Source organism: Carassius carassius, chromosome 32, assembly GCF_963082965.1.
Source record: "Carassius carassius chromosome 32, fCarCar2.1, whole genome shotgun sequence".
Classification (NCBI taxonomy): Eukaryota; Metazoa; Chordata; class Actinopteri; order Cypriniformes; family Cyprinidae; genus Carassius; species Carassius carassius.
Genome location: NC_081786.1, coordinates 4,127,979 through 4,142,801, shown reverse-complemented (window position 1 = coordinate 4,142,801; position 14,823 = coordinate 4,127,979). Strand labels below are relative to the sequence as shown.

At 36.7% G+C, this 14,823-nt stretch overlaps 1 protein-coding gene across 3 annotated transcripts in view; it reads right to left on the bottom strand.

Annotated features, from left to right (window-relative positions):
• The window catches only part of akap6 (A kinase (PRKA) anchor protein 6), a 135,768-nt gene that overhangs the window by 21,891 nt on the left and 99,054 nt on the right, over positions 1 to 14,823 (bottom strand). For all 3 annotated transcript variants that reach the window (XM_059519915.1, XM_059519914.1, XM_059519916.1), the window contains exon 10: positions 1,969 to 2,115. In XM_059519915.1, the coding sequence (XP_059375898.1) occupies positions 1,969 to 2,115 (147 nt within the window). The remainder of the gene's footprint in view (positions 1 to 1,968; positions 2,116 to 14,823) is intronic.

Sequence of the window (14,823 nt, the reverse complement as noted above, 5' to 3'; positions counted from 1 at the left end):
AATGTGAATACCCACGTTTACATTTTAGCAACTTATTCTTTACCATAGTATTAATCTCAATTTCTATAAAGTTCGTACAGTAAAGTTACAGTAAAATAAACAATCTATTTAATTCTGTTTAATTAAGAGAAAATGTTGAAGAAAAGTGTTACAAAAGTTTGGAAAAGTCCAGTTTCATGGACAGAGAACAGAATCTCTCTATTGCCGCTGTTTATCTATCTCTCTTTCTCTCTCCTTTTATTATGCTGTCCTTTCCACTCATCTGAATGCAGATGATTTGACAGGCATCAATGCAATCCAGATCCAGCCATTGTTTTCTCTGAGTAACAAATGTCTCGGTGGGAGGTGAAGTCAATGCCCTTGGAGGGTCACATGGAAAAAAAAAAACAAAAAAAAACAGGAATTTATTGCCACTTTATTTTATTCGGGAACAGTTTGCAATCATAAATTCTTCATAAGCAGAATACTTCAGAGAATGGTCTGTCTTCATAAATATATACGACAGGGGACATCAATTTCATTTAATTCACAATTTGTATCAGCACAGCAGATGCCAATGGCTGACTTGATAGGCTTGTTTAATATGCAATTGAGTCGGCATAATGCGCGGTGCAGGGAGCAGCGGCGCTCAGACTGAACTCTCCGCACTGCTGACGCTTTATTCCTGTCGCACGAACCCTAACGAGACGCCACTCATCGCAAGGACGCATCGTGCACGCTCATGCCAGTCAGAACGTTTGCCGTTAAATATTCCTCTTCTGGATAATTCTAATTAATGCTTGATTGCGACAGGGAGGGAAGATGCGAGTTGTTTGACACTTTGAAACTCTCCGAAAAGATTCATGTTTCAGATCAAAGGCTGTTATGCCAATCTCGAGGAGCATTGCAGATGCATATCCACGTGGGTGTATGTGTTTACTCTTTATTAGTGAAGATAAATTATTTAGCATCATACCACTGTGAAGAGCTTTGGAGCTTCACCGTTATAAAATTGTGAAACTTGTGAGTATTCGGCTGGAAAACATTCCTGAAAGTAAGAAGCTGGTCATTTATGATCATCGGCTGGTCTAAGATGGTTTAGGAGGTTGATCAGCTTTACTATGACTCAATTAGAGCTCATAGTGTGAAGATTTTAGTAATGTCCCAGGCTGGATTTATTTGATTAGAAAAACTGTAATACTGTGAAATATTATTGTAATTTAAAAGTACTCTTTTCTATTTTAATATATTTTGAAATATAATACATTTTTGTGATGGTAAAGCTGAATTTCAGCATCAAATCATTTTAATATGCCGATCTGCTTCTCAAAAAACACTTCTTATGGATTTCTGCTGCTTAACGTTTCTTTGTAATCGTATACTATATATAAGTGAAAATAGTTTTTAGACCAAAGACATTTTTTTCAGTGTATGAATGCAAGTCGCTTTGCTTAAATGTGCTGAATGAGCTGTGTCTTATCCAGAAAGGAAGTAGTTTGTACAAGTAAATGACTTAAAAATAGAAGCAAGGTTAACATAACAAAGCAGAGAGAAATTTTGATGGTAGTTCAAAAGAGCACTAAAAACAGGGTAACTTTGACAAATATCAGTTTGAAGTAAAGGAAGCTTTCAAACAAGTGTTTTAAGATGCATTTATGTAGCATTTTTATTCTGACAATGCCTTCCCAACTTGCATTCTCAGTGTCTCTTTCTCCTCCAAATCTTCCCAAGCCGCCCGTTTCCTCTCATCTCGGCGGGGAGCTCTGAATCAAGGACAGATCAGTCTCAAGGTGTGACACTCACCTGTGTCAGAGCAGCGCTGACTTTGAGAGCCAACTGTTCAGGAAGCACTTTCTTTCCACAAAGGGACCCCTGACTGATGTGATGCTCTGTGTTTTTAACAGCGATTTCCCAAAAAGACTTTCATAACTCCTTTACTGTATTTGATAAAACATGTTCATATAGTAGGCTAAACAGAGAGAGACCAACCTCGAGTTGATCCCATTTGCTCCTGAGGGCCGTCAGCCGTGAGTCAAAGTCCGCAGGAAGTTCAGTGCCGCTCCTCTTCAGAGATTCAGACCAGCCCAGAAGCTGCATCTTTTTAGGAAGCCACATGGACATCTCCACACTGTTCCCCTGTAGAAGCACATACAGCAGATGAAGGGTGAGAAAAGCACGCATATCAATCTTAGGGTAGGCTTTTGCTGTTTTATTACAGCGAAAATAAAGCGAGGTCATGAGACACATATGTAAAGTGTTTTCTCTGCTCTTATAATAGTTGGGGTTAGTCAAAAGACAATCCTTTTAGAGAAGAACTGCATATTTGGTACACACTTGTTCAAAAGTAAGCGTAAAATAATTCTAAAAATAATTCTAATTTCATAAACATTTCTCATTATTATCAATGTTGAAAGAGATACATCTGAGTTTTTTTCAGGATTCTTAGATTAGCAAAAAGTACAAAGCAACAGCTTCTGTAACATTAGAAATGCCTTTACTGTCACTTTTTTATCAATTGAATGCATCCTTGCTGAATAAAATTATTAATTTGCACTTTTAAGCATTAATTGTACAGCAGTGAATATCAATAAATCTTAATCCAATTTACAGAAATGTATACCCACCTTCATTTTACAGTAAAGATTTTAAGTGAGTAAACAAGTGGAAAACATTTCCTATTTAAAACAACTCACAAGTTGTAAAAAATATTGAATGAATGTTTTAAATATAGGTTAACAGCTCACAATTGTGTAAAATATGGTTCCAGTATAAGTACAAAGTAAAGTGTATTCCGGCCTACTCAGCAATTCGACTTTTTTATTGTAACATTTAGGTGAAAAGAAAATGTTTTATATATCCAATTACACCAGGAAGCTCAATAGTATCTAGAACTGTTATGTAACACAAATCAAATCCTAAGATTTGGTACTTCAACTTCTTTTCTTCTAAATCCTTGCGACTTCTCATTTGTCACCTCAGGAGGATAGTGGGCATGTAGGATAGCAATTTTCACCCCTTCAGCTCATGTCTAACGGGATACTGACTGTATTAGGTCACTCCGACACAAGTTGAGCAGAATTGTGACATGTCTGTTGGAAACCTGGACTAACATACAGTAAAAGATGAAAGTGATGCTATCTGACACCTTTTTCCAGTTAATTTCTCTCTTTCTCTCTCTCTCTGTCTGTCTCCCACCCCCCCATTTCATTTTCTGCATCAATAGCTACTTGATTCTAGTTTTCGGATGTCATTTATCATTATGGCGGATGCACATTTAAATATTTAAATGTGCTGTTTTTCCCCCCATTCCTCGCTGTCATCCGCCCAGCGTTCATTTTTCACTGTCGTTTGTTTTGATGGAGATGGTATCACACATCCTTTTAAATCATTCATCCCTTTCAGTTTTTAATAGTGGCCGCCAAACTAAAGACGCTCCTCTTCAAAGTAAAGGGGATTACACAATTTGTTTGTTGACAGCAAATATTGATTTTAAGTCCTCTCATTGGTTTAAGAAATGGCAGGTTATTGATGGAGAACGCAGACGGAGGGAAAGATAGCCTGAGTAATTAGAATGCCAGAGCGATGAGAAGTTGAAGCATCAGGCTAACCTCAGCTACGTGCATGGCTGACTTTTGGCCCTTGAGTCACTTTCACCGTTGCAACCTAGATAGGGTGATTTGCATACTTAACCCAAGGAGCTCGGGCTCGAAAACTTTATAGTCAACTGTGTAATTGACGGTGAAGAAAAACATATTCCAGGGCCAAAGGATGCCACAGAGGTGGAGGTGTGACGGAAATACGTGATTCTGGCATTGCTCCGTTAACCCTGATGAGCAAAAACTGATGAAAGTTTGTTTTTAAAAGCAGGTTATCAGTGCACAACAGCACACACTTAAACTTCACTATAGTAGAGGAGATAAACTACATTTTAGAAATCAAACCAAAATAAGCCATCCACTTCTCTCTAAATACATTTAGTCCTTTTGGTTTATTATATTTATTCATTTAAAAATACATATATATTATTGGGTCACACTACATTTTAAAGTCCAATTCTTCCCATTTGTCCATATATTCTGACATATTACTACATATTCTGTCAATATTTTGACATTGAATTTATATATTATACACACACACATACAGTACAGACCAAAAGTTTGGAAACATTACTATTTTTAATGTTTTTGAAAGAAGTTTCTTCTGCTCATCAAGCCTGCATTTATTTGATCAAAAATACAGAAAAAAAACTGTAATATTGTGAAATATTATTACAACTTAAAATAATAGTTTTCTATTTTAATATACTTAAAAAAAAAAAAAATTATTCCTGTGATGCAAAGCTGAATTTTCCGCATCATTACTCCAGCCTTCAGTGTCACATGTAACATCCAGTCTATCACATGATCATTTAGAAATCATTCTAATATTCTGATTTATTATGAGTGTTGGAAACAGTTCTGCTGTCTAATATATCTGATGAATAAAAGGTTAAAAAGAACTACATTTATTCAAAATAAAAAAAATTCTAATAATATATTTTCTTTACTATCACTTTTTATCAATTTAACACATCCTTGCTGAATAAATGTATTGATTTTATTTAAAAAAAAAGAAAGAAAAAAAATTACTGACGCCAAATTACTGACCAGTAGTGTATATTGTTATTACAAAATATTTATATTTTAAAAACATAGCTTCTTTTTTTTTTTTACTTTTTATTCATCAAAGTATCCTAAAAAAGTATCACATGTTCTGAAAAAATATTAAGCAGCAGAACTGTTTCCAACTTTGATAATGAATCATCATATTAGAATGATTTCTAAAGGATCATGTGGTAATGATCCTAAAAATTCAGCTTTGCATCACAGAAATAAATGATAATTTAAAGTATAATAAATTTAAAAACAATTATTTTAAATTGTAATAATACATCACAATATTATTTTTTTTTCTGTATTTTTGATCAAATAAATGCAGGCTTGATGAGCAGAAGAAACTTCTTTCAAAAACATTAAAAATAGTAATGTTTCAAAACTTTTGGTCTGTACTGTACATATACAAAATATTACTCGCAATATCATACAGATTCAGAGTAAAACTGGCTAAAATCTAGCCTGGGAAAACCCAGACTACTTCCGGCGAATTTCAATTCTCTCTACAGAATAGTCTGGCAAAGAGGACTATCTAGCTCATTTTTGTGCCGCCGAAATCGCGGCACCAATCAGAAACGGCAGGGGCGTTGAGGCGGGGTTTACACGATGACGACAGCGCAGCGACGGTAAAGCAGATTTTGTACATTACAAAGATGGATGCTGCAGAGGAACATTCGTTCGAAACTGCTATCGCGTCTGTTTTAAGTGATTTAAACTTTAACTTTGCGATAAAACTCGAGCAAAGAACAACACTTGAAGCCTTCATATCTAAAAAAGATGTTATCGCTGTCTTACCGACTGGATTCGCTCTGCATACGTCATCTCCTTCATCGCTCTGATTGGTTTTAGGTCTATCCAATTGCGCCCAGAGGCATTTGAACGAGGTCCGTCGGTGACGCCCCTTTAGAAACGAGACGTCTAATAGGCTTTGCCAGACCCTAACTCAGTTTCAACTGAAAAGGGTCTGGTTTTAACCAGGCTAGCTAAAATCATGTGAATTATGTGAATGTGACATTGATTAAATTAAAAAAGCTCAGTGTTCATTTTTACAGTTTTAAATTGTTTTTTTTTTAGTCATTGTTTTTATATTTTGGCAAAATATCTTTGAGAAAATTGTGTAAATATATTCTGTATAGTATTCCCTCATGTTAACTATTTTTACTCCTAAAAAAAAGTGCATCTAATTTTTAATCTACAAAAAATGCATAAAAATGTTCCCAAATCAATTAAAACACATCTCAACATTAAACAAAAACTTGTGAAAATGGCCCTGAATCTATTTCATCATCCACCAAATGAAAATCTTTCAGATTATTTAAAAGAAGGGAAAAAAGCATGTCTCTCCTCAACAAGTTATGAGCTGAAGTCAAATATTTATAGTTAGGGACATCACTAGTCCTAAACATTAGTATAATGTGTCCCTCGAGATCCCATGATGAAAACAGGCAGCTTTACTAACAGTCATTTAACAGTAAGGCAGTGTAATAGTGAGCAAAGATGGCGGCAAAATAGATGAAATATCAACAAGCCCTTGCAAGTTTAATTTATTTCACATATTAATGAACGTGAGTCTGGAAATGTCAGCAAAAACGCAGTCACACATGAACACACTTAATGCGGTTTCGCAGATTCATCTTATCCATTAAATTAAAAATTTGTTTAGGCTCCGTAACTTGTTGAGACAACAGAAGTGAGACTCCATGAACTGAGGCAGAGACGGGGCGTATTCAAATCATTTTATGCTAACGTTCACACGTCAGAAGCCAGGCGGCGGTAAAAATGAGAATTCACAGGACACCCTCGGCCTCCCGACGGGCCTTCATCTCGATGACGGATTCTGCACTGTCCCTAAATCAAAAAGGAAGTAATAACATCTTTCTTTTGCCCTGAAATGAATCTGCGAAGGGCAAAAAAAAAAAAAGTACATTCTGGGCTTCTGCGATTATCCGCCGAAGCTGCCGTATTAGATGTTTAGCACGAAGGAAAGATATCCATTTGAGAAAAAAACTGAATATGCATCAGCCACATGAAAACCTACACTGGGAGCTGATGAGTTACAAATTGACTCAGAGGTACAAAATATGGAATTTGATATGCTTTCGTGATACAGAGCTGAATGAAGCTGGGAAAACTGATAATTACTTAATCAGTTTGAGGCCTTTTCATATCTTGCCAGCATCCTTGATGTCTGTAATTCGCTCTAGACGGCTGCTCGGGGAGGGAGGCGCAGAGGAAGCAGTGGAGAGGGGAGGAAGACCGCGCAGAAGAGGCCCATTGATGGAAACCCAGCACAGCTGAGGAGCGCCAGCCAAGCTCTCAAAGACGTGTGAGCGCCGGGCTTGAAAGACCAGGAAGTAAAAAGCTACATATTTACTTTAAAAGGAGGAGAAGACGCAAAGCCTTCATTTGGATGCGATTCCTTACTGTTTATGCAAAATAGACGCTGCTTTTCCTCCGTCGTGAAAAATCACTTTGCGCCGAAAAAGAAGGGCGGGGGGGGGGGGGGTCTGCTCAAACCGGTCGGGAACAAAAGTCCTTGAAACACTGTTAATTGTCACCATGGCGACTAGAAGAATAAGCCATTTTACAGCTGGTATAGAAGGCTCGTATTGAGTCAAGCGCTTTTATTTATTTTTTTCGCTCGGCTCTCTTCTCTCTGGTTAAGAACAAGGTGGGCAGTCACGATGGGGTCACCGAGGGACCCAGGAGAGTTTCCACCGGCCTTTCCAGACCTCAGCTGTCAGGAGGTTCCTTCACCAAATGCACTTCACTTTGTCAAAATGCATTGAGTGGCAACAAATTGCACAGACAATGGCATCGTTCACGACAACAAGAAAAGGTTGAGCATTAGGAGAAAAAAAGTTAGTTACAATACCGCATAGACATCGGCCCGTGGGACTCCCTTTCTCACTGACATAATAGCATGCAATCTGCAAAACAATATGGAGCATAAAACAACTCTGAATATTAGCTCTCACCTCCCCTTCTAGCTAAAGATGATGCATTACACAGATTTCTATAGTGGTAATGAGGGATTCAGAAAATCCAATGAACAAAGAAAAGCCTGGTCAGTCCAGCTGATGGTGTACAAACGGAAAGACTGAGCAGCCAGGCCTTTAGCCCTGAAGATTAATACAGAAAGAGCTCTGAACAGGACTTTATGGGCTTTCCTTATGGCTCTCTGATTGTGTGATTATGTTTTGTTTGGATGAATCTCACAAAGAAAATACCAGGTCATAATTCAGGTCCAGCCTATATATTACATATATATAAAAGGAGTATTTAAAATAAATGTACACAATTAGTAGAAAATATATTAATCAATTAATACAAGCTTCATATTATTATATAATACATTACTATATAATTTAGAATAATATATTCTTTTTTAAATTTATATTTAATCATATATTTATATATATTTTACATATATATCACAATTTATCATATATTTTATTATTATTATTCTGTGTGACAAACACAAATTCTTAAAAAATGCTTCAAATAGGTCAATTAATACATTTGTAAAAATATCTAATTTAACGTAATTATGTCCTTTTTGTACATGCTTTTTTTTGTCTATTATAAATACTATTGCACTATTCTTCATTTTTGCGATACGATAATGAGATTTGAGTGGGGATTTGTGCTTTATTACTATTCGTTTATTTATGTACAAGAGAATTTCTTACAATTTTCTATTGGATTTTACAGAGAAAAATGTCCCCAATGTTTCTTTTATGTTCACATACTACTTTTGATTCCTAACGTCAAACTGCGTTCATCGCTGTTTCTCTACCTCCGATCTGCTGGTAGTTCATGGTTTATATGTGTTGTTCTTTTTCAGCCTCCCCTTCTGTCCCCTCACAAGGATTGGTAGTGACCCCCATAGGAAGCCCATGCCTAATGCCATTGAATGGCGAACAAAGGCACTATTTATCCGGGGCCCGGGGTCTGGAGCTCAGCTGTGAGTTCAGGGAGGAGGGGTTCTCATGGAAAGATACTCACACCCCATCCCTCTCTACTCTGAGCATGGCATTTTTCTTCTCTTGACAAACATAGGAAACAATGCAATCAGCCAAGAACTCTGGGCTTTAAGAGCCGAGAGAGGCCTAAGATCTGTTCAGCTCTGCTCAGCCTGGCTGTAATCTAAAGTGATGGTGCCAGAATTCATAGAGCTACTGTGCTCACAGAACAGGAAACGTACTGCTCAGAGGTGCCCTTTCAGAGCTCCAGGGACTTAAGATCACCCAAAAATCAAAGGCCTGCCATCATTCATTCACACTCAAACCCTTTTGAAAGGGAGAATTTTAGCAGAATGTCCAAGCTACTGTTTTCCATGCAATGAAAGTGAAGATTTTGAGTGCCAAGATGTCAAAAAGACAAAATAAGCACCATAAAACATCTGTTTAACTATATTCCACATCGTATAAAACCAAATGGAACTCTTATGTTAAAAACAGACATTGACTGATAATCTTAAATTTTTGTCCTTTTGAGTCTGGAAGTACAATTACTGCTGACTTCCAGTGTATGGAAAAGTGCAAACCATGCACAATGCAAAACATCTCTAATGTTTCATGCAAGGAAAAAAAATCATATGGGTTTGGAAACAACGCAAGGGTCAGTCAGTTATAATACAAAACAAACAAGACTGATGGAGTGATGTTTCTTTTAGGGATATATGAACATTCAGTCATCATTTTCTTACCCTCATGTCCTTCCAAACCTGTATAAATTTTCTTGTTTAGTGGAAAAGATTTTACTTTTAACTGTTTTTGTCCATTCAATGAATGTCAATATCCTTTGTGATGATTAACAGCAGAAAGCCATTGACTCAGGTAAGTAAATTAATAGATATTATAAATATATTTTGAGTGAACTAACCCTTTACCCAAAACTTCCTTAGAAACAACTGACATATTAAAGAGATCTCATTTGTGATTTTTCTTTTCCAACATGTGATTTAAATGTTGTTGTTTTTTCACAAGTTTAGTGACTTGTAACCAACTACAAACAGAAGTTAGTTCGGAAAAAGAGTCTGAATTCCCCGTAACCTCTTACCCTGCTCCATCGGCAGAGCTTTTAAAAGTAAATAGGTGTGAACGTGACAGATATTCCAACTCTGCAAGTAATTTTCCATGCAAATTAATGGCAGTTCGGCTCAATGAGTATAAATTTGCAACCTTTAAGGAAGAGAGGGAAAATTAAAATGTACAGTGTCATTTAAAATTGGCAGAATTGGCCGAGAAAATTACATTTGAGGAGTCGAATCGCTTGCTTTCTTCTAGCTTATTCCATTTGCATTAACCGAAAATCATATTACACAGGCCATGCATTGTTAATTGGGGCCTGTATTGCATTATCCCCATATAAATCAAATGACAAATATTAAAATGAATAGCAAATTCACTAATAGCGAATCATAAAACAATCTGTTTTAAGTATCTCTCATTAATAATTTAATTCCAATTATATCTGTAGTACAGAATGAGCCTTTTCATTCTGGATTTCTTTCTTTTTTTTTTTTTAGCAGGACTGGCCGTCTGCTTTTGAATGATGTGATAATAATGGAGATATATTTGGGTCCAAAGCCAGGGACTGAGAAAGAGAGAGAGAGACAGAGTGCTTTGACTCAACAGCCCATGAAAGTGTAAATCATCTCCACAACAAATGCTGCAGTTCTCCACTGTGAGACAGAAGGAGACAAAAAACAAATAAAGAGGTTGCTCTTTCATAGCTCTGGAAACTTAATTTAAAAAAACTCCATTAAGTTTCAGCTTTATTTCAGACATCTGCTAAAATTCCTGGGGAGAAATAAACACAAATTAGACAACCGTTGACTGTTGAGATCTTCTCTGAAACTAAAGGAGAAACATGGGCGATAACTGGGGTGTTTTTCTATACATCTGAAAAGCAGGAAGCCTCCAAAAAGTCCTCCATTTAATCTCCAGACTAGGAGAAACAACTAAGATGAAGGGCTCATTAGTGAAAAAATCCCATAGATTTATACAGAAGGAGGGACCCAGTTATACAGCTAGCAGTATACAGTAGCGAAACACTGGTAATGACCCACCACAACACAACACAGCAAGTTTTGAATGGAAAAGCACCACTCCCTTCTCTTCAGGGAAACCAAGTATCATCTTAGACGTTTTCCTGAAAATATCTTATAGATCTTAAAGTCTAGAGTTCATTAGAAGCATTGCTTTATAGGAAAAAACAACTGAGATACAAAAATGATCAGACACCAGAATATCATAGAGACTTACTACTTATAATAGAAGCTAGTAGGCAACCACCAAGCAACAATCCACTTTTCTTCAAAGAATATAAACATCGTCTCAGAGGTTTCTCCCAATATCTAGGGAGATACACAAAATTAGATAATAGCTGACATACAGTAAGATTCTACTGAGTGGAAATCTTACTAGAGTTCAGAGCTCATTGCTTTCTATTAGAAACAACTGAGATATAAAAATCTTATCTCATGAGTAAAAAAAGGGACACAACTTTACATAGACAACAGAATATCATAATTAGACCTCAGTTAGAAGGCAAACACCAACTATTTAAAAAGAAACCCCAAGCATAGTAATGCCCTGGCAATGACCTACAACAACCAAACTTCTTCACAGCAAGTCCTTAATGGACACTGGAATACCCTGTGTCCTGTAATACAGCTAGCACTGATATGGGGCTGTAGTGGTGGGAGCGATGAGTTAAAATCTGTGCGGCGAGCAGCAGCACTGGCAGGGTCCCATCCTAAGCAGGAAGAAGGGTTTCAATTGAGCCGAATGAAAGAAGCAGTTGGAGAATAGTGGCAATCATTTAATGAAGATGACCTCTGACAGACCCGCCGCGCCCGAGCCAGAGCAGAATTTGCATGGGGTCTGGGCGAGGAGGAACAATGTAGCCTAAACGCTAGACAATCTTTATTCTAATGAAGTGGGTGTCAAGGTCAATGTAAAAGCCTTATGATGAATGGTACAGCGCAGGGCACACACACCATAGTCCTCTCGCGTTAATTGTGCAGAGTTCGGCGCTCAGTCCTCAAGGAAGTCCAGGGAAGGGCCCAGGGAAGGGCTGGGGGAGGGGATCTGGGAAAATACAGGGTATTAGGACACATTCACATGTGTACAAGCATGTGAATGAACAGGGTAAGAGTGGCGGGAATGACAAAAATTCAAATAGTTTTAAATTAGAGATGCTGCAGGGATCTAATCATATACAGGAAGTGATGTAGAACATGCACAGCAGACCACAATAATTTAAACTCAGATGTAAAACCAAAGCCACAATATTAAGTTACTGCTAAAATATAATATAATATAATATAATGTAATGTAATGTAATGTAATGTAATTTAATGTAATGTAATGTAATGTAATGTAATGTAATGTAATATAATATAATATAATATAATATAATATAGGCTCCAAAAAAACCATTATCTTACATAATGTCATATAAATGAGAATTAAAAAGGTTTAAAGGTTTCAAATGATGCTGACCATCACAATTTCACAAAGATCTGCCTTCTAATTTCATACATTTTATTTATTTAACATAATACATTCTTAATAATATATATACCAAAATAATTACATTAAATTTTAAATTATACTGACCATGAAATCTTAAGAGATTAACCGTCTTGTAATTTCAGAAATGTTAATATAATTAATATGAATATCTTAAGATAATTCATATAATACATAATAATTATAATATAAAAATCAGAATTTATAACCTAATAAATATAATAGATAATAAAGCCATTTAATTTAATTTCAAATTATGCTAACCGTGAAAATTTTAATACAATAAAATAATATAATACATTTATAATATTATAATATAACAAAATTATTACATTGTTTAATTTTTAATTGTTAATTGTTTAATACAGTGAAGTAATTAAATTGTTTTAAATTATACTGACAATGAACACATTATAATTCTAATTTTTACATTTGAATATATAATATAATATGATATAATATAATAAATTATAAAAATGTAATAAAAAAGTTAGAGAAATAATATTTAAAAAATCGGAGTTATTCCTTGGTTAGTGCTAAGAAACTAAATCACTACTTGTGTACCATGAAATGCCATCTGCAATCAGCGAGGGGGGAGGAAGCGCAGAACATGAGGGCCAGATCAGGAGCTGTAATGATGGACGGAATACACTCGTTTAATGCCCCATCTCTCCATTCCTCAGGGGACCGTACAACTGTTTCTCGAGACTCTTTCCAAACAGCAGGTGAGACAGGAATCCCCTAAGGCTTTCCACAACGCTGAAGCCAGAGAACATCACACACACAAGCCAAGACAGATTCTCTCAGAGCTTCACCACTGCAGATCACTGAGGCTCCAAGACTCCTTCCTGACCTCTTTTGAGTGTGGTCTTGTTCTCTCAATCTTGGGTCATCAGCCAGAGGTCAAGCATTGAGGATTTGTTCCTGATATCACATGTATGTCTACTCGATGTGTCTGTTTATGTGTACAATGAAACAGTTAAGGCCCACCAGGCTGATAACTAGTTAAAAAAAAAAAATCTAATTATAAAAGAACAGTCCACACCATGACTATAAGATAACAGAGAGGAACAATATTATTGGAATCCCTTTTTTTCAGCTGATGAATGACAAAAACACATCAACAGCCAATCAGAATCCATCCTGCTTCAGATGACAAAACGGCATTGCAAGCTTATAATAAACAGAACATCATTGTGCATTTGTGTGGATGCTAACAAAGGTATTGTTATAGTATGGTTCTTGGTGTGAACAGGCTATTAGAATATATCTTGTTAAAGTGTTTCTTGCCAAATATTATTACAGTTTTAAATAACTATTTTCTATTTCCGTATATTTTAAATTGGAATTTCTGAGATCTAAAACTGAATTTTCAGCATCATAGTCATAGAGTCACTCCGTCACGGAAACACTTTCTGATTTCGTCTTTAGGAGTGCAGAAGATGAACACAACAAACAACAACCCTCTGAGCATGTGCAATCTACGTGCTTGTGTTTATATTTGTGTGTGACTGTCTGCGTGAGCATATTTATGTGTGTTTGTGAGCGCGTCCCTCTCGCTGAGAGCTCACTGAGGGAGAAAAACACATAGACCCAGCCAAGCCGCAGTAAGAGAAGAGCATATAAAGTGGAAACAGAGAGAGCATTTTTTTTCTGAAGCGTTGTCCGTTGCCGTGGAGGTCCGTCCAGCATCCTGGAGTGGCGCCAGTGAAACAACAGGGAAGAAAGACAACAACACCGCGCTCTGCCAGCCGTCCAGCACGGTGAACAACTCCGGCATTACATCACTGCATTAAAATGCCATTATATGCCTCCTATCGAAAGGGAACAGCCAAACGCACATAAAGACATACTTTAGTTTATTTTCAAACACTGCATCACTGCATGCTCACGCTCTCTCTCTCTCATCTCGTCTCCCATAGTCTTAATGCCTCGGGACTATTTGCCCACAATTAGAGCACCACCCCCTTCCTGCCCCTCTCTGCTTTCAACTCATATGAGCAAACTTTCCCAAAGCCCCACAGTGCGTTCTTCAAGGCAAAAATGCTAATACTGCTTTCCTACTGCCTAGCTACTGGAAAATGGTCTTCCAGAGAGCGCATATGAGTGTGTGTGTGTGTGTGTGTGTGAGAGAGAGTGTGTATCTGCATGTGTGTGTGTGTGTGTGTGTGTGTGTGTGTGTGTGTGTGTGTGTGTGTGTGACAGACATAAGGACATAAGCCACTGGCAGATTTCAGTGTGTTGCAGAAGAACTCCAGCCTGCAAACAGACACACATGAACACACAGACACATGCATACAAATACTGGAGAACTGGTTTGAAATTAACTTGAAAAGTCTCTCATCCGCCTTAAAAAAGTACCACAGCATTACCATAGTTTTTGGACATAGCACCATGGTAAGATAAAGGTTTTTTTTGTTTGTCTTTTACACATTGTACCGTGACAATACTTTAAATATATATACTATATAATGGTATGTATATGTATATATATGTTGTTTATATTTATTTGTCCAAAACCATGCATTATCATATCTAAATATGGTATTACCATCACACATGATTTCTAAGCAACACACACACACACACACACACACACACACACACAAACACACAAACACACACACACACACACACACATATAT